Consider the following 23967-nt stretch of genomic DNA (forward strand, 5'->3'; position numbering starts at 1 on the left):
AATTATTGTCTAGGGAGTATTTGGACATTATATTACACATATATATATATATATATATATATATATATATATATATGTAATATACTTTATTAACCTATTCTACTTCCTTTTTATGAGAAAGCAGGTTCGCCCTAGCAACACTCTGAGCAATGCCAGGGAGAGTCTATACATACTATATTGCTCGTATATACAGATGTAGCAGCTAGTAATGTGGAGGGATTGCTTTAAATTGTTGTATCTCTGGTACAACCAAAAAAAGTGGTTCTAGTGATAGATGCATACACACACATGGCGTTATATGCAAAAACCACCAACTTCACTATATTTACACAAGTCTGACACCAATGGTCAGTCAGAAGCAGTAAAGAGCCTGCAATTCAGCCAGTGATTGATTCCTATGAAAGTAAATATGTAACAACTATACATCTAGTTAGACAATATTAATGATAATATAAAACCTAAATTAAATATGGTCACTTGCAAACATCATGGCAATAAAATACCAACTATCACACAGAACAGAATGTAATAAAATTTCATCCTTTATGTAAATCGTCATAAAAATATATAAATAAATAAGGCATGAGGTGTGAAAACATACAAAGATTACTTAAACATAGGTGCGGGAGTCAGTATAGTAACCCTCCTCAAATGCTCCGACAACAGAAGACCAAAATAGGGGAATCAAGCAATACTGTCAAAGATGGTCATGCTAAACATGTGCACATACATGCAGCAAGAAACCCCATATATGAATACATAATATCATTTGGGAGATGGAGGAGAAAACATGCACACGTTACAAGAGACAAACATACAGACCACAGCACCGTGCCCCATTTATAGCTGGGGATGGATTTACTTAGAAAAATTTTTATTCTCAATACATGCCTCATAGGAATGACTAGAGAAGTAGACTTTCCTGTCCACACAAGAGATGCTGTCAGTTAATAAGTCTTATTGCTGGTCATATGACACAGCAATGGACTAGAAAATAGTGAATAACTCACAAGTACAGCCAACTGTTTCTCCATAATCACATCTTCTCTCCATACCCTATGGACAAGGCTTTTGTTGCGCTCGGATATAGAGAACAACATCGGCCAAGAACAGCCATCTCCTTTCCCTTGATCAGAAACAGAGACTGGACTTTGCTGAGACTTTGATGCAAGACTCTATTTCCTTAAACGTTTGACAAGTCACAAATTTTGCCTTCTTCTTAGACTATCTGTGCCTCATCTACAGAGTGCAACATAGAAGCTACATCATATTGTAATAGAGGATATTTGTAAATACATAAGACAGTATCAAGCAGTCAAAGCAAATCCAACCATCGAGGGAGGAGTCCCAAAGGACAAGATCTGGGCAGCGAGTCACAGCAAATATTGACTTAAAACATGAGTGGAGATGATGACAATAGGGTAATGAGACTAAATGAATTATGGTAGGCACGCATAGTCCATAGCAAACATCCATATAGTAGATCTAGTGCCAAGGCCCCACCAGTGGAATTCTTAGTCCCCTGTCCTTTTGATCACTGAGCGATAGGGCCCCCAACGATTGGACACTTATTCCCTATCCACAGGCCAAAGGATAATTGTCCATAGTGACACCACTCCTTTGAAGGGGTATTCCCACCTCGCCTGTTCACCAACTTGCAGGCTGTGTGCTCTGTTCATTTCCTGGTTTTCTGGATAAATTGGTGGCCGGGGTTTCACTTGCTGTCTTCCAGATAAAGCCAACTCTGCTATCTCTCTTCATAGCAGTACATGTTTGCAGTCAGTAATGAGGGATGGTTGTAAATAAATTAGCACAGCATCACTGGAAGATGCACAATATGAAGCTGATGTAGCAGAGCTGGATTTGAATAGGTAATGAGAATCCCAAATTTACATGCTACAGGACCAAGAGCTTGCAATAAACTCAGTTTTAGGTCTGTGTTACATACAAAGTTAACAGTCTCCCTGTCTCCCTGTCTTATCAGCAAAAATCAATTAGCCGACCTGATATCTGGAAGAGGGAAATAAACAGCTCGGAAATACAAGCTGCTCCAAGCACTCAGCTCCCCCTCCCCTCCTGAGAGCAGGGAGCTACGTCACTTGTCCTGGGCGGAGAGATAAGCTCATCCCCAGGTCTGTGGTTATGGAGACGCAGTGTAAACCATGAAGTGAACAATCTCAGATAGTAGCCAAACAAAGCAGTTTTGCTGGAGCAATGTATTTAGGAAAAGTCTTAAATCCATATACGCTAGCAGTATAGATAGGATCCTTGAGATGGGAAAACCCCTTTAAGTACAGTCTTGCAACCAATTTAGCCTTTAAGCAAAGTCGTGCACCCAGGGCATGACCATATCTCTTGGAGCTCTCATGTTCTCCTGTAGTCATACAACATTGGAGCCTGTCTATCTTAATGCTAGAGGCTGGTACTAGGTGGCAACCACAGGCAAAAAAGGTCACCTGACAGGCACAGTCATATCCGGGGTGCAGCAGATTGTCTGCATATTAAAAGGTTTATGGGGGTATTACAAGCTTGCCAGTGATATGCAACGCATTGCACCTGTTGGCCTCTTTGTCACCCCTGTGGGCATACAAATTATGGACCACAAGGTGAATAATTTTGGGCAGTCCCCTCTCTCCCTATCTTGGTGATCCGCCATAGTTCCCTGCTAGTCCAGTAGTGTTCTTGACTAACCATTCCCCTCTTAAACTATTTTTATTTACCCGTACTTCCCAGGTCATTCCTGGCATGTTCACATAACGACTTGCATCGGACATTTTCAACACACTCGTTTCGGTTTCCTTTACACCAGTTAGCAGCCTATGGCTATCAACAGATTACACATATCTACAGTTTCCTCCTAAAAATAGATGTTACCCTGCCCTGTGAATTGACCGCTTCTGCGTTTTAGAGATCAAATCCACTGAGAAGAGTCCAAACAGCTAGCAAAAAAACCCAAAAGCTCTCTGTACTTTGTACAAAGAAGACCAAATTAAACCCTCTAGTGACTGGGTACCAAACCCTGGAATTGTGACATGGACTTAACTCTGCCATTCCTGCAAGGCAGGCTCACTTTACCTTGTGTACTGGGGTTGCCCATTGACTATTCCTTTTTGTGTGTGGGGGTTGTTCTTCTTCCTCCCCTGCTGACTGTCACATGACAGACTGCACTGTATTCTTTGTATAACCAGCAGGAGTAGAGCAGAGTCTGATGAGCCTGAGCCTAAGTACCTCTAGCTCCCCGCCCACTAAGAATGGGGGCCATGGGAGACCTGCATATTTATTAGTATTTGTGCTTACCCAGTGCAGAGAATTCACTAGTAAGTATTTCATATTGAAACAGATGGGGGATGTTGACATGGTGGAAATGTCTTTTTTGGCGTATTTTATGACCTAATCTGCCGTGGCTTTAAAATACTCTAACCCAAAAAAATTGAGCAGAGCTAAAAAGTAGATCTAATGGGCATTTGATCTAGTTATACACTGTATTCAGTGTTTGCAGGCCACGTGCTTGTGGAAAGTGATCTGCGTAGACTACACAATATTGTCTGTAACCCGTTACCAGCAAATGTGTTTTCCGTCTGATAATGATGGTGGTGGTGGATGAGGAATGTGCTGCGGCCTCCCCTCCCCTGTCTGCCTCGTGTTACTCATTACCATCTGTACCATGTTGTGATAGGCAGAGGCCACTGCCCTGTACTAGCCCCTCGCTGCTGCTACAAAAGCATTACATTCCTGCCTAATCTTCCCCCTTTTTTTTTCATCTTTCCCGAAGCGATTTTTCTGCTGTTAGCTTTTATTGTTGTATGTGGACTTTATCATTCCAGAGACCGATATCTCCACTTACTTACAGTATAAATTATTACCAAGTAGTCTGACCATTATCTCATAGTACAGTAGGAGCTATTGATTCCCCCCCCCCCCCCCAAAGCCTGGAGGATTTAGGATTTTTCTATTTTAGATATTTTAGTATGTATTACTTTATGGGCTCTAATTTTTATTTGATATCAAGCAATTGTATATTTTTTTTCTTCTTGTACATTTTTTTGTAATTTGCAAAAAAAATAGTTTTTTTTCCTACTAGATATAGTGTTACACTAAGATACTAATTTTCTTTTCATTAGTGTTCTTCATCTCTGGAAATGTAATACATCAAAATGTCTGCCAATTTAGAGAACTAAAAGGGTGTCCATGGTAATGCTCCAAACTGAGGCACACATTGTGGTAAATGAGTACAGTCTTTCCATTTGGACAGAGCATGCGCCAATGCTGGGGTGTAGGTAATGCCGAGGTGTTCACCGCACACAGTAGGAAGATCATGTAAGGGTATGTTCACATGACAGAATTTGTATTCCGCGCGGCTAGCCATGACTGCACCAATGAATAGGCCTAATCGAGAGGGAGTCTCATGCCGTGGCTGTTTCAGCAGCAGAATACGCAGCAAGAAGGGTCATTTCTAGAGATGAGCGAGTAGTATTCGATCGTATACTCGTATCGGTCGAATACCAAGCGGGAAAATTCCATTGAATTCAATGCAAAAGCCTCCTCGTGCTCCTCATCCTGCTACTTCTGGAACTTGAAGGATCCAAGGTGTCAAACTTTGGTTTCCATGGAAACCGGAACAACATTCCCGCTTTTTCCCATAGACTATAATAGGATTCGATATTCTACTACTACTCGCTCATCTCTAGTCATTTCACTTCTTTTTTCCGCTACTAGCTAGTGGAAAAAAGAAATGAGCAGCTCCCATTGAAGTCACTGGGAGCTGTTTTTGGCAGCAGATTTTGAGGCAGATTTTCCACATCAAAATCCACTGCCAAAAAAACTCTGTGTGAACAGACTCTAAAGGTGTGTTTAAACCGTTTTTTGCAGCCTGATTTTGAGGTGGAATCTGCCTAAAAACGCCTCTCATGCATTTCAATGTGAGTTGGTTTCATTTTTTTTTTCCCTCTAGCTGATTTTTAATTTTTTTTTCAGCTAGAGGAGAAAAAAAGTGACATGCTCTCTCCACACGTATTCCGCCTTGAAAAACCAAATTGAAATCAATGGCAGGTGGATAAAGATGCAACAAGGTTTTTGATGCAATCTTTTACAGCAGTTTTTGCAAAAACCACAAGCGTTTTTGTAAAGGGAAGTTTCCAGGTCTTGACAGTGTGCTGGAGCAAAAACCATGATAAAAACTGCAGCAAAATCTGAATCCTGTAAAACAATGCATAAAAAACTATTTCCTAATTCCATAAAGCAGATTTTTTTTCAGCCTATAAATAAGCTCTGTGTCAACATACCCTAACTTGGAATGAGCATTTTATCTGAGCTTACTAGACTCCACAAATATGGAGGCTTGCTTATATACAGTCCAGTCACAGTAATGTGAGCACCTTTGGCAGAGCGGACCGCTGCGAGACGTGCAGGAAGAGACGAGATGTTGTGATGATGATCACTGGGATGTTGAGCTATGCCGACTCCAGTGCCGTGTCCAGCTGCAAGGATGGTCTGCAAGGATAGATACATACTTGTGCTGATCCATTGTGCCTTCCATAATGATGAGTGCACCCAGATGTCTGATGACACGTGCCTTCTGTGATTGGTTATTTAACGTTGACGTCAAAAGTAGGTGGTGGTCACATTAATATGACTGGGCTGTGTATTCAGTTCTCTATTAATATTGATGGTGCATGACTACCCATCTGAACTCTAAAGTGTATGGCTGGTCTTGGTCATTACCATTGGCTATAATAGAATATCCCTTTTATAAAATATTGTAAATAATGTAACATTTCTCTGCAATGATTATTATTGGAGGGTACAAACATCACATGGTCACGATAGATTTTTATTCATTTCATGCCAACTGATTTGCTTGTGTATCAGTTGGCACACAATAAGGCTGAAGATTTTTATATCTGCTCATGTCCTGTACACCGTGTTCTCCAGTGGGTTTGTGCCCACATTGCAGCTGAATGTATGTTCCCTACAGCAGCTTCGCGTTATTTATAGTATACTCCTAGATTGTTATCAATGAATATTTCTATTCAGTGACTGCCAGTAGAGATCTTGATAAGATCAGTCCTAATGAAATCACCGGGCAAGGCTTGTAAGACTAATCCTGCAAGGTCCGCCCAACACTTAATCATACTGTAAAGGAGGCGTGGTGTAAAAGGGGCCGGACCTAAATAATCTCCATTCATCTTAATGTAGATAAAATGCCCAATTAATTGCAACTTTGATTTTTGTGCATAATCGCCCGGGCCTAGCTGGTACTGATGTGCTTCTTAAGGTGAAAATGTTCAGAGAAGAAATTGTGTATATTTATAGGAAAAGTACAGTATTGTAGTGGAAGAGAGCTGCCGTATCTGCTTCTATGTAAATTGTATTCTGAACTGTAAATTACTCTTTAGTGTTGCAACTTGTGTTTGCTCTGGGTCAGCAGTTGATCTTCTCCTACTCAATATTTGGGTTGGTATAACCTTCAGTGCAGTACTGTACAATACACGGAATGTCACCCAGTTTTCTCAGTTCTTGGAAATATGTTACACAGCATAAAGGAATGTTTTACGTATCATCTGTAGAAAGTTCAGCTGTCTGTGTATTAGAGGAAGTGTAGTAGCTGAATAGTGTAAGAATTGTCAAGTTCATACTTGTGCAAGGCTAAGGCCCCACAGCAAAAAAACCTATGGAACCATGGCGGTAACACATTACGTTTTTTTTCTGCGGATTTTTTCAGTTATACCTATGGGGAAACCACCAGCGTTTCCGTATGTATAATTGACATGCTGCGATTTCCAAAACTGCTACGATTTTAGAAATTGCAGTTTGTCCACGGCGTGGTTTTTTAGAACAAAGTAGGCATGGGATTCACTAGAATCCCGTCTACTTTACTCTGACTGTAAAGCACCGTGATTTTTTTTTTTTTCTTTTTCTGCGGTGTTTACATGGTGGGAAATTCTTAGTTCTTATGCCATGTGAACCCCCCCCCCCCCCCCGCCTTTGTCAGTTTTCAGCCTCACAAAGACTTCTAATGATATCAAAGAACGGTTGATGGCATTAGCAAATTTAATAACAAGGACTTTTGCATCGTGTATAATGTTTAGATGGCATAACACTATGCCATGCGGAGAATTTCAAGGCTTATATATAGAAAATAGTGAATATTCATGTGTAGTTCAGTGCTGCAGTTTCTAGCTTTGTGCTACACCTTTGTTTTGATGCTGCTAGGGTTTGCAGTGGGTAGGATTCTCAGTTACCATGATTGCTTTCCCCCTTACGTAGGCATTGTTCTTGTGTATATCTGCCTGCGATATCAATAATACACAATGGGGGAATTGAGACTGTTTCCTATACCAGTTTTAATCAATTTCTCTACTGACCTCTTACGGAGGAACTTTCGCCACCTCCACTAACTCAGCTTATTATATCCTCTAGTAGGTGTTGCTTCATTGACTCTGGTGCAGTTGGAATTTTTTCTCTTTTTAGCCCAGCATTCCTGAGTAATAATTTCTTAGTTTTCGCACAATTGGTCTTTGTCAGGTGGGTGGTACCTGAGTTGGAGCAGAGAGCATAATTGTGCTGCAATGAACTGCATCAATTGCTCAGGAATGGTGGGGAATAGAGAAAAAAATACCAACTGTGGTGCTGGAATCATTGGAACAGCAGCTATTGAAGGATGCAAAGAGTTGCTGGAGGTGGTGAAAGGTTCTCTTTTAACACTTTTGACACACTCTTGTGGGGCAGAATTAAAATCTGTCCATCAGGGACTGTAAGACAGTTAAAAGTAGCTGAAATTGTGTTTAAACATCAGCAAGGTCAGTTAGATGATATAGAACATGAATGGAGTACCATGTCAGGATCATCCTGGTTGGGAAAATTTAAGAAGTCGGTCGATGTTTGGTCAAAGTCATCAGCAAAAATGGCAGTTGGAAATGTACTATCTAATCCTATTGTTATTATATTTATGTTTGTAGTGGTGTGTATATTGTATCAGATATTTATAATGTGTAGAATCAAGAAAATATACACTCAGGTAAAAAATGGAAATTGGAAAAGGAGACAAAATTTTACAAGAAATGTTAAAAAGAGCTCAACAAGCTAGTTCCATCATTAACATTGAGTCAAGGAAAGAACATGCTGATAAAATGTTATCACGTGGCCTGTGAATGAATGTGATACGATTGGTGAGTAAATGAGTTAGAGTAGGGAAATTATGATTAGAAAAATGTATATCTAATCATAATCAGGGGGAAATGTTAAATCTCATACTTTGCTGAACTTAAAGTGTAAATGGAGAAGGTCATGGAGTAGCATGTCTCGTTACCAACAACACGTCATTGTAGCCAAACTTAGGGCTTTGGTCAAACAAGGAACGATCCTGAGTACATGGAAGGATCATACCTACGCTTTTCCTTATGGGGAAAAAACTTGGATGAGGGTAAAGTGTCCTCAGCCTTTATAAGCAGGCTTTGGTAACATGGAGGGAGAGCACTAACTCCACCTTCATACATGCTCTCACTCTCTTCATTTTGACACTTAATATTTGTCATGCATATTCAATGTTCTTTTAACTTTTAACCCAGATGGGTGATGTGCATGACCAAAATGGGGTCAACTACACCCCTGTATACACACCACAACCAACAAAATCAGTCAACGCTGCTGAAGAATATAAAGCTAGATATGTAGGTGAAACTGCAATCTAAATAAAAACCAAAAATTGCAGTATTTTTATCAAAATTTGTGCGAAGAACGTCATTTTCTTATATATACATATAGACACAATAGTAATACTCCAGGTGCTGGTGCAGTTTTTTGTGTTTGACTACTACTGTATTATGTTTATTCGTACAGAATAAATTGGTTGTGATTGTTAACAGTAAGTTCACATTAGCGTTCGACTCTCCATCATTCGCATCCTCATGGGGACCCGAAAGCTGGAGAACCTGTCCGCTTAATAAGTGGTTGCCGAGGACCCCTGTGAACGTCATACTTTCCTACTATGGTCTCCCTCAATATAAAACCAGCAGGGAGAAACCTCTTCCTTGTAGGACTTTTAGGCGGAATCTGAGGTGGAGACTCCAACGCAGATGTGACCCTAGCCTTAGTGGGAAGTTTTTATTTTTGTGCCCAGGCCATAGGGGTATGTTGTGTGTAGATACCGTCTTATCAGTAGACTAATGTACATTCCAGTGTAATGTACAGATAGACACAGGGCCTGGGTAGGGAATGCTTATAGACAGTATGCCATGAGTCAGCCATAACCTATATACAAAGTACCCTTACTTTTTATTGGCCTATAAACACCATGCGCTTCGTGTGCATTTATAGATGGTCAGCAAAAATAGTTCTCCTTATCAATTTACAACAGGGGAACCCACGTCTCTATCGGAGGAAGTTTCTCTGTATGTTGTGGCCACGGTTCTTAGAATTGTTTTAGTTCCTTATCTTTATTGTCATTCATTTTCACAAATCCAGATTCCTATATAGACTCTCTTCATGTATACTTGGCCGGTGCTTTACCTGAACATACAAAACGAGATTCTTGGGCTTCCATTCTGCAGTTTGGCGTGTTCGGTGCTCCCGAGGTCTGCCATAGGATGGATCCTGCACGATTTTTATTTTTCTGCTGCAAAAAAATAAATAAAATCACCTAAGGATGGTACAGATGTCAGCTTGTTAAAGAGGACCGGCCTCTTCTAGTAAATTCTTCTCCATGAAGTAACTATTCTCTATTCTTAGAACTCTACATTGTGTCCTTCCTCTTTTGCCCGTCTTGGATTTGTATGAAGAAATGCAGAGTAATGTTTTCTGCACTTTTTGACTCTGTCCACTCAGTGCTGTCCATGTCAGATACATAACACGCTGTATTAATACAAGTAAAAGGTAACACCCATTTGTCACTTCATTCATACAATCCAGGAGATCTAACCAAAGAAATGACGCAGCCGCGTTCCAAGGGCACAACAATTCTGGAGTACAAGCAGCCACTAAAATAGGCCTTTCAGGAAATCCTTGTAACAACAAGCCGTCTCCTTTGTGAGCTTCATTTAGGGACAGCGGCTAGTCTGGGTGTTCCCTGTGTGTACAGTGCTGTGGAATATGTTGGTGCTATCCAGCAGCAGGAAAGAACACATTTTTCTCTGTGCTGTCGTCCTTCCTCATGGTTTCTTTGTGTAATTTTTATTTTTTTTCTTTTCTTTCAGAGATGTGTGGTCCTAAGGTTCCTGAAGTTCCCGCCAAACAGAAATCTGGTAAGAAAATGTTTCTGTTTAGATCTTTGACCCGTATGGCAGAAATCCTGAGAGATGGTTTTTGGCCTCAATTGAGAAATCTTAGAATTACTGCCATCACTCTTTTCCATAGCTGTAGCTTTTTATATACTTTTTTGGACCGTGGAGAAATGTGCAGCATAAGTTCACATGGTAGAAGGTGTGCAGAGTGAGACAGACTCCATTGTGCCTTTTATTTACCACCACCACTGCTACCATTACAACTACTCAGTAGTCTCTGATGAAAGGGTTAATCAGCGGAGTGGCTCGTGCTATGGTTTCTGTGGCAAGATCAAGCAGCCGGTCACTTATGTGTTGAGCATCCTACTTCAGTCCCTGTGTCCCACTGAATACAACGGGAAGCAGATTCGGGTTAGTTCACATGGCGCTGAAGGGTAATGCTAGAAAAATCTATGGACAAGCATGGCAGTGTTGGTAGCAGTACTTATAGGGAATCTGTACGGGAGATTTAGGACCTGTGGGTGGTTTAGTGGCTCCTATCGCCCAGTGGGCTCTTGTAAGCCTCCTATTGTGTGAATTGATCTATATACTGTAATGTCTCATTTGTCTGGACATGAACCCCATGATTTGTAAAGTGCTGCAGTATATGTTGGCGCTACATAAAAAAGTATTCTATATTCTAACACAATCTGTGACAGCAGTAAAAAAAATAAAATAAAAATAAACACCCCCCCCCAAAAAAAAATAAAAATAAAATAAAATAAAAAAAAAGCAAAAAACACTAACCTAGGGATGAGTCTCCTTGGAGTAATCCCTGTGCTGTTCTTCAGTGGAGCCGGAGATGTATGCCTGGGCTTCACTGCACATGAGCCTGAGGTCCAGCGCATGCGCACTGAAACTGTGGATTACTTCTCTGACTTCACTTAAGATCGGCGCCGATGTAGGGAGGCCATAAGGGTTTTTTTTTTTTTTTTTTTAATGCGGCTGTGGATTGCGTTCTAAGAGCTATAGTGATCCTGGGCAGAGGAATGCTTGTAGGCAGGAGGCCATGAGTCAGTCATAACTTATATACAAAGTACACTTTTTATTGGCCTATAAACACTATGCACTGTGCATTTGTAGATGGTCAGCAAAAATATTTGTCCTTATCAACTTACAACAGGGGAACCCACAACTCCCTATCAGAGGAAGTTTCACTGTATGTTGTGGCTTCGGTTTTGTTGGAGAGGAGGGGATTGAGAATCAGAGGGAGTAATGGGGAGATCGGGCTCCGTAACCGAAACTAAAACACTCTGCACCGCAGTTGTAACATCTAGTTGGATACTTTAGTTACTGCGATTGGGTGAGATATCGATCACAGGGACCTTAGTAAGGCCTGTAATGAGGTTGGGGCGAGCAGTGTTGACTCTACAGCAGCCAGTCTCATAGATGGTGCACAGCTGCGAAAGCCCAGCAGCAATGTAATACTGATAGAGGTTAGGGGCCAGCATTATCATCCCCAATTAGTTAGAACATCAAGAAAAAACATGAAATATAAAGTCAAAATATGATCTGGTCATAGTGTTTTATTTTTTTCTGTAGAGGTGAGGAGGGGGAAATCTGTGCAACTGTCCTGTGACATGACCAAAAAAAAAAAAAAACCTTCAAAGCCTGTAAAATGGTTTAAAAGAGGATCTTTCATTATCTCCATCCACTCTGACTCTTTGTATCTACTGTTTTAGGCTCAGTTGGTGTATTCTGTTTTGCCCCCACCGTCCCTGAGCAATCAGTGCAGTTTGTTTCAGCACCTACTATTGGTTCGGTCAGGTGGATGGTCCCAGACTGTTTGCTCCAACTTGGGGCCTCTCAGTACAGAGACTTATTAGCACATTGCTTGCTGAAGCTCATAGAAATGATTGCTCAGGAATGGTGGGGAGCTAGTGAAGAAAATCCAGTGGTTGTGAAAAGGTCCTTTTTGAAGAGGAAAAATAGAAGTTCCCAGACAGCAGAGACTGTCCTAACAAAATGTGACTATTCACCATTCCTTACTCCTCCAGTGGTTCCAGTTCTCTTGTTGGGCCCCAGTTGCTGGAGCTGCAGGATATCACCACCAACTACAGCTTCAGCCAGTCACTAAGGCCGATGATTGACTGAAGCTGTAGTCAGGGAAGGGAATCAGAGATTTCACTCTGCAATGGAGGTTTGAGGTGGGGAGAGTAAGGCTGCCCCTGCCACAGGGAACTTTTCTTTTCCTGGATAACCCCTTTAGGTTCCTGTACTCATTTCAGTTACAAAGCTAGTTCTGGAGTACAGGCTGCTGCTTTAACTCTTCATTGTTTGGTTAGAGCGGTGCTTCAGCATTTTGATCTGGCTGCACATCAGAAACGCCTGCTGGTTTTAGCAAGATTGGCCAACTATCCGGACCCCTGACTGTCCTCCCACTGCGCTTGTCTGGGGATATAAGAACAGGACTGTGGGATTTCATCACGCCCAATCTCTTTGTTGTGAAGGGAGATATGGTGGTCATCTGATCGTGTCTAATATATATGGCCAGACTATGACTGGGCCTATACTCAGGTCCTATAATAGATTATTTGCTACTTGTATCACATGTTATTGCTACAATATTAGATACTACCTGATAAAGTTACACACCTGCTAAACCGTGTATTCTTCAGCGCCCTGATCCAATGATGGCTGAAGGAGGTGAAAAGTGCAGGTAGGGTATAATGCAAATATCAGGGAGGCTTAGCATGTGGGTGCCGGGCTGTGTGACTTATACACCTGAGTAACCAACATGGCGCTCCCATAGTAAACAATAAGTGATGTGTGACCAGGCTCTGCCTCTTCTTACTGACTACTGTTTTATATGGAGCAAATATGGCTATAGCTCTACAGAGTATAATGTGCACCCAATAACCAGGGGATAGTCCATACTGCCTGCGGCCACTAAGGATGTCCTACACAGGTAGGTCTCCCCAGCCGTCAGCAATCCCTCTGCCTGTGTTGTAGTGAATGTATCTGCTGCTGCCTGCCTAAGGATGTATGTCACTGTAAGCGGATGGATGTGTCACATTACATCAGACTGTCACTTATTCTCTAAGTGCTTACTTTCTGACACCAGTCACTTCTGTCCCCTGTGACTGCGGTGTAGGATAGAGGGCTGGTGCAATTTCCTCACATGCATTCTCTTGTATATTTCTGTCTTTGCCGTTCCCTCGAGTCATGTTACAGGTTGACAGGTGGCGGAGGAAGCTCGGCCTGTGCTCTATTTGCATTTAAACAAGCTCGGTAACTTTGTTTCCTTTCTAGTTGGCAAATGCAGCAGATTCTTACAGAAACAGCTCGTAGAGTAGATGTGACCGAGACGCAAGGCCTGATGCAATGAAATGTTACAGAATATAGTTTCAGATATTGCCCTTATGTACATGCTTGTATCCTCTGTCACAGCTTTGTCCATTGCAAAATATTTACAGGCAACACATGGAATAGAAAATAGAATTTCAGTAACATTTTCCATTAATATCAGTGAATAATATGTGTAATGTGAGGGCTGTGCTGATTATACATGGAGGTAAGTGGTGCTTATATACCACAAGTGGGGTGTGGAGGTGAAGCCAGATTTGGGGAAAAAAAGTTACGGTCTCAAGTTTGCTTTTGGCCACTGTGCTGGCTCCACGGCCCTGGCTATATACAGTAGCAGTGGTCTCCAAAAATAGTGGTCATAGTTTATTTTTTGTCAATTAAAATGCAAAGCAAATGAATAAAGGAGAAATACAAATCCCATTAATGTCTGGTGTGACCTTTGCCCTGTGCCTTCCATCCGTTATTGTGGACACTTGTAGACAGTTTTTGCAGGAACTCTGCAGGAAGGTTGTTCCCGCCATCTTGGAGAACTAAACACAGATTTTCTGTGGATGTAGTCTTGCTCCAGTCCTTCTGTCTCTTCACGTGATCCCAGACAGACTGGATGATATAGAGATCACAGCAGCAACAACATACCACTTAGATGATTTTTTTTTTTTTTTTTAACAGCAAAATTACCGGTACATTGCTGGTTAAGGAAATAAGTATACTATACATTTCCTTAAAGGGAGTTTATCATTGTATAAATCGATTATCACCTAATACCACATAGGAATCGCCTTTATAAAGGTTATTCATCACATACCTTACTTTGCAGGTCCTCGCCACTTTTTTTCAAATGCTGGTTTGTCTTTATGCAAATTTATGCTCAGAGAGCGCAGGGGGTGTTCCCGCTGTGCTCAAAGTACAGGCTTGTCATTGTCCGCAGCGCCCCCTCTGTTTCTTCTTCATGACGCCCACTGCTTCAGTTCCTTGTCTCTTCGCTGCGTCAGGGAACTGCGCCGACTTCACATGCATGGGATTTCAATCCTGAAGATAAGATTGCAGTGAAGATGTATGGGGCATCATGAAGAAGAAACCGAGGTGGTGCTGCGGGCGATGACAAGCCTGTACTTGGGGCACAGGAGAACACCCCCTATGCACTCTGAACATAATTTGCATAAAGGCAAAAACCAACATAAGTTGAAAATGGTGGCGAGGACCTGCAAAGTAAAGGTATGAGATGAATAGCCTTTATAAAGGTGATTCCTACTTGTATTAAGTGATTGATTTATTCAATGATAGACTTCTATTTACTTGTGCCTAGAGCCATGATGTTTCCCATCCCCTGGTTGAACTTGACGGCCATGTCTTTTATTCCACCATACTATGTAGATAGTGTTCTCCTGACAATCTCTAAACTTAAAGTGATCTATCAGACTGTCAGATAGAGAAGTGTGATCTGTCACTCCGCAGGACCTGTTCCCTGTGCTCTGGTGGCCCCCATGCTGCTTTACACCTCTCATCCTATGACGCTGTGCTTGCTGATGTAAGGCTAGCGTGCAGCTGCATGTCCGTGGAAAACCATGCCATGAAACTCCTGACTCTGATGTTAATGCAGGAAGTGTTGCCACCTTTTCTTCACTGTGTACCTCAGCAGTCGGTGCCCCCACTCTGTAACATTATGTGGCTAAGTTGCTGCGGTTCCTACACACTTCCACTTTTCATGTGGGGAGGGCTTTAATGGTTCTTGGGTAGACCATGTTCATCACCTTTGAGGACGTCTTCTCCATGTCCATAAACCTCTCGTCCATTTTCTGCTGTATGAGCAGGACTAGATCAGGACAAGTGTTTTCACTCAATGAAGGCATGAAGTCTTGAAAATGTTGAATCCTTGAAGCATAAAGATTCCATTACATGGCCTAGCTTTAGAAAACCTACTTAAAGGGGTTCACCAGGGGTCCAGGGATACTTCCTCCTTATGGGGTTTTTAGGCCATGAATCCAGGGGTTTCAGGATGGCTCCCACCCCATGTCATGTTATTAAAAGTTTGGAATCCGTACCCGGCCCTTAGTTACTCTGATGACTCCATCCTCTCCTGTGTTCACTAGTATTACTTGTACTACTGGCAGCTGGCAGACTAGATCATTATAATAGAAAGGTAGCCCCCATAGTATAGTATGGTAGCCCCATACTAACAGTAAACACGAGAGAAGGGAGGACGTGGACGTGAAGTACTGGTTGTAATCACATGATCTGGGGTGGGAACCAGCCCGCAACCCCTGGGTTTGTCACAAACTCCCCCCCTTCAAAAAAACAGGAAGCGCTTGCTCAGACGTCTTGGAGAACCCCACTTATGTCTTGAGGCAGACCTTTGTACTTGAGTCAGTGAGTCCGTGGCCATTGTATAGTAACGTTCTCATGTATCAGGATGAGGTGCCGTTTCATTAGTAATGTAATATCTGATCATTCCTATACTATTATGTAACGTCCTCACCTAAGGTAATGTGTGGGATCCACAACCAGTTTCTCCTGCTCTTTCTTATTGAGGAGTGTATCTGAGCAGTTCAGACCTCTGTCTATACGTTCTGTAGTAACACCCTTCTATGGCGTGTACGGCCGTCCTGCCCGGGGATCTCTGGACTGAGCGCCCTGTGATATGCATTATTATCTGCTAGCTTGCAGCATTGAGAGTTGAATAATTTGATGTTATCTGGTATATACACCTAGTACTGATGAACCTGCTTTTGCTATATATGCAGTTTTTATAGGTTTATCTTTGGTTTGTCATATTACAGATTACAGAGGAATTTTTATTTATTTTTTTAAATGTAATTTAGTATTTTTTTACCATTTTCAGTCGGTGTATTTCTGCGTCTAGCACTCTGAATAAATGACCTTCTTAATATTTTTCTTTTCTTCTGGTTTCAGATGGCAGAAGAAGTTTATCAGCATTTGCACAATATTCTAGATTTTGGTAAACACATTATGAAGCAGTTTTTAGGTGAAAACTATGTTCACCATGGGGTAAGTAAACTCTGTGATATTAAAAGGGTTGTCCAATATGACATAAAGACTAGAAATTCCTAAAACAAAAAAACAAAACAAAACCCAAACCTCTTACCTCTTTAAAGGGGTTGTCTGGCCCCATATTGTGTTTTCATACTGATGACCTATCTACAAGATATCTGATCTTTGGGGGTCCAACACAGATCAGCGGTTGCAGCCACCTCTGGGTGCCAGGAGCTGCTAGTGGTCAGGAGTGCGTGCATTGCCTCTCCTATTACATGGAATTACTGCTGTGCCGCTCCTATCCCCCTGTCCACAGAGGCTGCTGAAAACAACAACACTCTACTATAGAAGTGAGTAAGGATCCATGCCTGTGCAGCTTCTATAAAGCATATTATGGCTCAGGCAAGATGGCTGACCCCCATAGTCAAGTACAGAAAATAGAATCGCATATTCTTCTATTTTTCTTGCCTGTTTTTTCTCTCTCTATATATACAGTCATGGCCAAAAGTTTTGGGAATGCCACAAATCTTCTATTTTCACATGATCTGCTGTCCTCTGGTTTTTATGTGTGTTTGTCAGATGTTTTTATCACATACAGAAATATAATTGCAATCATATTATGAGTAACAAAAGCTTATATTGACAGTTAGAATGAGTTAATGCAGCAAGTCAATATGTGCAGTGTTGACCCTTCTTCTTCAGGACCTCTGCAATTCTCCCTGGCATGCTCTCAATCAACTTCTGGACCAAATCCTGACTGATAGCAGTCCATTCTTGCACAATCAATGCTTGCATTTTGTCAGAATTTGTAGGTTTTTGTTTGTCTACCCGTCTCTTGATGATTGACCACAAGTTCTCAATGGGATTAAGATCTGGGGAGTTTCCAGGCCATGGACCCAAAATCTCTGTTTTGTTCCCTGAGCCATTTAGTTCTCATCTTTGCTTTATGGCAAGGTGCTCCATCATGCTGGAAAAGGCATTGTTGATCGCCAAACTGCTCTTGGACGGTTGGGAGAAGTTGATCTTGGAGGACATTCTGGTACCATTCTTTATTCATGGCTGTGTTTTTAGGCAAGACAGTGAGAGAGCCGATTCCCTTGGCTGAGAAGCAACCCCACACATGAATGGTTTCAGGATGCTTTACAGTTGGCATGAGACAAGACTGGTGGTAGCGCTCACCTCGTCTTCTCCGAATAAGCTGTTTTCCAGATGTCCCAAACAATCGAAAAGGGGATTCATCAGAGAAAATTACTTTACCCCAGTCCTCAGCAGTCCACTCCCTGTACCTTTTGCAGAATATCAGTCTGTCCCTGATGTTTTTTCTGGAGAGAAGTGGCTTCTTTGCTGCCCTCCTTGAGACCACTCCAAGAGTCTCCGCCTCACAGTGCGTGGAGATGCACTCACACCTGCTGCTACCATTCCTGAGCAAGCTCTGCACTGCTGGTAGCCCGATCCCGCAGCTGAAACACTTTTAAGAGACGGTCCTGGCACTTGCTGGTCTCTCTTGGGCGCCCTGGAGCATTTTTGCCAACAATGGAACTTCTCTCCTTGAAGTTCTTGATGATGCAATAGATTGTTGACTGAGGTGCAATCTTTCTAGCTGCTATACTCTTCCCTGTTTAGGCCATTTTTGTTCAGTGCAATGATGACTGCACGTGTTTCTTTAGAGATAACCATGGTTAACAGAAGAGAAACAATGATGCCAAGCACCAGCCTCCTTTTAAAGTGTCCAGTGGTGTCATTCTTACTTAATCATGACAGATTGAGCTCCAGCCCTGTCCTCATCAACACCCACACCTGTGTTAAGGCAGGGCTGCAATGATGTTGAAATGTGTTTTGGGGGATTTTCTAGGAAAATATTGACTTTGCAAGTAATTGCTGTTAAGCTGATCACTCTTTTATAACGTTCTGGTGTATTTGCAAATTGCCATTAGAAAAACTGAAGCAGTAGACTTTGTAACAATTAATATTTGTATCATTCTCAAAACTTTTGGCCATGACTGTATATGCGCCAGTGATTCATAGATGATGCATTTCTTATAATCCTGTTAAACAGATTGTGAATTAAATGACCTATTAGAGGATTTCCAGGTTCTAGTTTATAGCGCTTGTAAATACAGTAATGTGACTAGGTTATCACCATGGCTCTGCTTTATATTACAGGATGTGGTGAAATTGCCCTTGGATTTTCTGAAACGCCTCTGTGTGAAGGTGCAGTCTGAGCGGCCAGGCAAGTGTCTGTGTGGTGCAATCCATGAATTGCTTCCTTCATGTACTGACTTTACTCTACTGCCATTTGCAGTTTTCCTAATTGTTTTCTTGACTGCGTTGTTAAATATCCATGTCAATACACGTTCCCTTACACACTCCGCACCCATATGAAGATATTCTTACTCGTATTTATACACTTACATCGGGTCAACAACTTATTTTTATATTGTATGCCAAAAAAAAAAAAGTGAATGGTGCGGTACTCTGTGTGCCAGGCCATAATATTACGGATGTTGACCCCTACATGAAAGTTATGACTCACACCAGAACAGTAACCCATTAACTCCTTGGCCATGACTTTATTTGCACAGAGATGATTCTTCTCTGATGGTTTTGACTATTGGCTGCACACAGGACTCAGTGACATGTAGTAAGCAGCTTTGTGGGGGCAGGTGACCTCCTTTACATAGCCCATTCTTTTTTTTTCTTTTCTTTTGTTTCTGCATACACGCAAATTTTTGCAGCTTTGGTGAAATGAAGAATCTGCTGCAGCGTGTTCATTGCCATATCATGCCTTACTTCTGCCTGCATTTCAAGGTGCACACACAAATTGCAGTCAGTTGTTGCCCCTGACTAGGCTAGCTCGCAGCAGCTCATACTGTTCCATCTTATCTCCTCTGCTCCAACTGTGTTTACATGGTCTATGAGCAGAGGACTAACCTGCAGCAGCCTTTACACATGAGAGCGAGCCCCGAGCCAAATAAATATCTCTGATCGTTGCCTTCGGCCCAGATCTCACAGGTTGCTGACCCCTGACCTGCATGTAGTACACTTAGTACTCAGATGTGTTCTGTGCAGTGCACAATATTTTGTCAAGGGCACGTCAGAATCATTCTTGCAGCTATACACACACAGAGTACAGTCTGCATTGCTGAATTCCTAGCAAAGCCTTATATCCGTAATGTTCCTGACTGGTTGACAGTATAACTCCAAATGCTGTAGTTTTGGTAAGATATAAACAGGGACTCTACAATTTTCTTATATCTCTTTGTTATTCAGGTTCGGAGCCCAATTTTCATTGTTTTAGTCATAGGCAAATGAGGGAAGTGCTTTGCCTGGAAATCTAAAGCTGAGGCCAATGCATAGGCATGTTAAGACATTGGTAAAGCATTCCCCTTCATCTGCATATGAATTAAAAACAATTCAAAAGAAAATGAGACTCTAAAGTTGAATAACAGGTATATTTGGAAACTGTAGAATCACCAAGGTACTGGGATTATGTTTATAACCAATCTACTGCTGACCGACCCCCCTATGAAAGTGTTTTCTAGGACTTTTAATAACCTATCTTTAGTATAGGTCATCAATTGAAGATCCGTGGGGATCCGACCCCTGGGAACCCTGTTGATCAGCTGTTTGAAGCAAGACCAGTTCTCTCTGAGCGCCACTTCTGCTTCATGTGACATTGCATTCATCATTCACATGGACTGAGCAGAGCTCAGTTCCATCCAAGTGAATGGGCTGAGCTATATGATATGACGCGCAGCAGCTATAGAAATGTACAGCGCTATAAGCTGTGAAGTGGCTGCAGCATTCGCCCAAACATTGCAGCCTCTTCAAACAGCGGTTCCTTAGGATAGGTCATCAATTAGTAAGTCCTGGAAAACCCCGTTACGCTGGGGCCCAAGTTGCACATACGCAGCATTTACAGTACCTGCAAAGTAGATGGGATTCTGGCTAATCCCAGGAGGGGATGTCAAGTGTGAGGCACAGCCGACTCCCTGCTCTAATACCAGGCCCTGTGCCTAAGGGGTTATTTGTCATTGTGATGAACTGTCATGTGCAAAACATAGATGTGACAAGACAGTAACTACGATACTGCATATAATGTGACATTGAGTATGTGTGTGTAGAATAGATGAAATAGCACACTGTCACCATAGTCTTTGTTTCTATGATCTACACTTGGCTGTGTACATACCAGAGTTTTCTTCCATTTTGTCTTAAGTGTCATTCAGGCACATATAGTAGATACAAAAAAAAAAAAAAAAAAAAAAGGTAACATGACCAAATTGATCTCATGTCAGAGGTTTAGTATTGTAAAGCGGACATGGATAAATCTGTGTAGATCTGGGACTCTAGGGCTGCGTCCACACAGTCTGGGTTTTCTTGACTTCTTGTGATTCTGCCATTATTAATCCCTTGGTGGCCACATGGGTTCTGTGACCTATATTATGGGGTTTCCCCCTCTTTGGCACCTATTTTGTTACCTTCTGTGCTATGTTATATTTAGCGTCATCCTGTTTCTTTGCTTTTGTTGCAGAGTCTCGATGTGAGAAGGAGATGGATGTCAGCGGGTATGCCATGTGCCTTCCTAACCTCACCCGTCTGCAGACGTTCCCTTTTGTTGAGCACAGACCTATATTTTGCATAGAGATTAAGGTGAATAGATCATTTTCACAACTGCGGACTGGCTGAAATGATTTCTCAGCTTTAAGGATAACTCTATAGCACTCTGTTCACACTAGCATCATGACTTGAGTACAAAAGGGATGGTACCGATTTCTAATCTGTTTTTGCCCAGGGTTTTAGTGCCTCATATAGACCTGTAGCAAGGCCTTCCGTGGCTGCAATAAAAATAAACCAACCCTTTGTACTTACTTAGGGGCGAGTCCGATGTCTCCTCCAGCTTTACTAAAGAGCTGCACTGGGAGTACAGAAAGAGGAGGGATATTGGGACACTAAGCGCTCGGTCCATTAGTCCTTGTGGGTGGATTAGTGTCCCAGGTCACCCTGATTGGTTCCCTTTAAACACTTGCTTGGCTGTTTTAGCGCTCCTGTTGAGGTAAATAGAAAGCCACTCATGTGCGGCCACCTCTTCATTCACAGTGGCTGCATCCCCTGGCAGAATAGTGGGGAGTGCCAGACATTTATAGCATCACATAAGTGTATAACGTGTGAATATCCCTTTAACTGGGGTGTACAGTCAGTATGACATGCAGCGAGCGTGGCCAGGACAATCTTCCCAGTGCTATCATGTTCCAGCGATACTGAGAGCTGCCTTGGAGGAGCCCAGGTTTGTTGCCTTGAATAAGCTGCATTGTGTTCTTGTTCCCGTTTCATCTGCCTCCAGATCTGGACTATGTTTAACCCTTTCATGTTCTGTGCACTGTAACCCTTTATAAATATCATGTTTTCTTGTTACTTTGTGCAAAAACAAATTGCTTTTTTTTTTTTTCCCCCCTTGGTCTTTTAGCCCAAATGTGGATTTATCCCATCCTCAGCCCATATCACGAAGGAGGTGAAGAAGAAGGTGTGTCGGTTCTGTATGCACCAGCATCTGAAGGTGAGCGGCCTCTGCACTGTTATCTCTGGTAGACAATGCTGCGAATATCGCTGTGTACGCGCCCTGCAGGCTACTTGGCAGAGGCCCCTACGTAAATAGCTTATTTTCATTTGCCCAAATACATGTTGGCAGAGCAGGATGATTTTCCTAACAAGCAGGAAAGGCTTTTGGGACCATTTGCATTTTATGTCCAGCTTTATTCTGAAAGGTAATGTATCCCACAAGTGTTTACTATTTATGGCTCCTTTTTATATGGGCATTTATGTTGTTCAACGAAAGATTGTAATTTTGTAAGAATGCCTTTAACCAGGGAATTAATGTATAATGGACGGCCGCAGTAACAATAATGCACCCATTAATTTACATTATTGTACTTGGATGAATGGAGCAGGGGCACACATACACGATCGCCGCTACATTGAGATCCCTGTTCTAGTGGTGAATAGGGTTTTATCCCGTTAATAGGTGGAAGTGGTTGCAGCTGCAGTTATCCAGGCTTACTATGTAAAAGGGGTTGTCCTGCCATAACAAGAGGGAACATAAAGGCTTTCTCTATACTGTTTGTACTTTGGGTCCAGTAATAAAACAGAATGCAGGGAGCTCCCTCTAGTGGTGACTGCAGGTAACCAGACCTATAGTATTTCAACGTATGACTACAGTACACAAGGAATTGGGAGCGCTTTATCAAATATATGAGCTACATAGAAATGACTCGCCACAAACACTCAGACCTACTGGGTTAAAGAAAACCAACATCGTGTTCTCTCCATATATTATCTGCTTATTTAGCCTGAATACTGAATATTGTTTCAAAAGATCTGAAACTTTACTCCAGTTCTCACTTTTTTTTTTTTGTTTGTTTGTTTATAGGTTGCCAAAGGAAAGTGGAAGCGGATTAGCAAATACTGCCCTTTGGATCTTTTCTCGGGGTACTTGTCCACTTTATGTAAAATTTTGCATAAACTGGCTGTTTTAGTGACTGTAGCCACCTACACACATTGCATTGCCTCCGGGAGAACTGCTTACAGGGATGGTGCGTCTTTGCAGCACTTCTTATTCCGGACTAATAAAAGGGTGGTCCAAGTGACCCATGTAACATCAGAATTCTATAGCAGAGCAATAAAATGTGTAATAATAGAACAGACCATAGAATATCTGTTACTTCTATGGTCATTTCAAAGGGATTGTGCAGGAGTTTGAGAATATGGCTGTTGTTCTTCTCGGGAAGGGGCGTCATGTCCATTGGTCCATGAGGTCAGTTCCTGAGAGGAAGCAAGCAGCCATGTTTTCGAAGTCTTGCACAACCCCTTTAGGCAGATTTTATTGTGTGGAGTTTGGCACTGCAAAGTAACTATTTTTATATAGGAAGAACTGCATTTAAGGCCTTTCCAATTTTAAGGGGTTTTTTGTTGATGACCTATCATGGATCAGCTGTTCGAAACGGAGCACCCAGAGTGCTGCCTCTGCGCCACGGACCATGTGACACCACATGGCCTGACCACAGCTGAGTCCCATTGAAGTGAATAGGCTGAGCTGTTACCAAATGTACAAAGCTGTAAGTAGTGAAGAGGCTGATCAGCCAGGGGCCCATGTGTCAGACCCCTAACCATCTTTATTTGATAACCTGTACCAAGGATAGGTCATCAATTATTAACCTGGAACACAATGCTTACCTGCTATTGGAGTTCCTCAGTTTGCTGCTTTGTAGCTCCACATTATACAACAGATGGAGCCCTCTTTTTCTGGCTCTGTACACTGTATAATACTGGGCCCAGCTACAGTCATTTTTAAGTAAATGGTCAGAGGAAGAAAGTGGCCACCATAATAAAGTAGTAGTCTGGGAGAAAACTAAATCTC

At 42.0% G+C, this 23967-nt stretch overlaps 1 protein-coding gene across 1 annotated transcript in view; it reads left to right on the forward strand.

The window, feature by feature from the left end:
- Window positions 1-23967, forward strand: part of IPPK (inositol-pentakisphosphate 2-kinase) — a 49672-nt gene that overhangs the window by 16456 nt on the left and 9249 nt on the right. The window contains exons 2-7 of the mRNA XM_075286916.1: window positions 10191-10238; window positions 16473-16568; window positions 18717-18783; window positions 21088-21206; window positions 22021-22110; window positions 22981-23039. Of these exons, the coding sequence (XP_075143017.1) occupies window positions 10191-10238; window positions 16473-16568; window positions 18717-18783; window positions 21088-21206; window positions 22021-22110; window positions 22981-23039 (479 nt within the window). The remainder of the gene's footprint in view (window positions 1-10190; window positions 10239-16472; window positions 16569-18716; window positions 18784-21087; window positions 21207-22020; window positions 22111-22980; window positions 23040-23967) is intronic.

The sequence above is a fragment of the Leptodactylus fuscus genome, chromosome 9, assembly GCF_031893055.1.
Source record: "Leptodactylus fuscus isolate aLepFus1 chromosome 9, aLepFus1.hap2, whole genome shotgun sequence".
In the NCBI taxonomy this organism is placed as follows: domain Eukaryota; kingdom Metazoa; phylum Chordata; class Amphibia; order Anura; family Leptodactylidae; genus Leptodactylus; species Leptodactylus fuscus.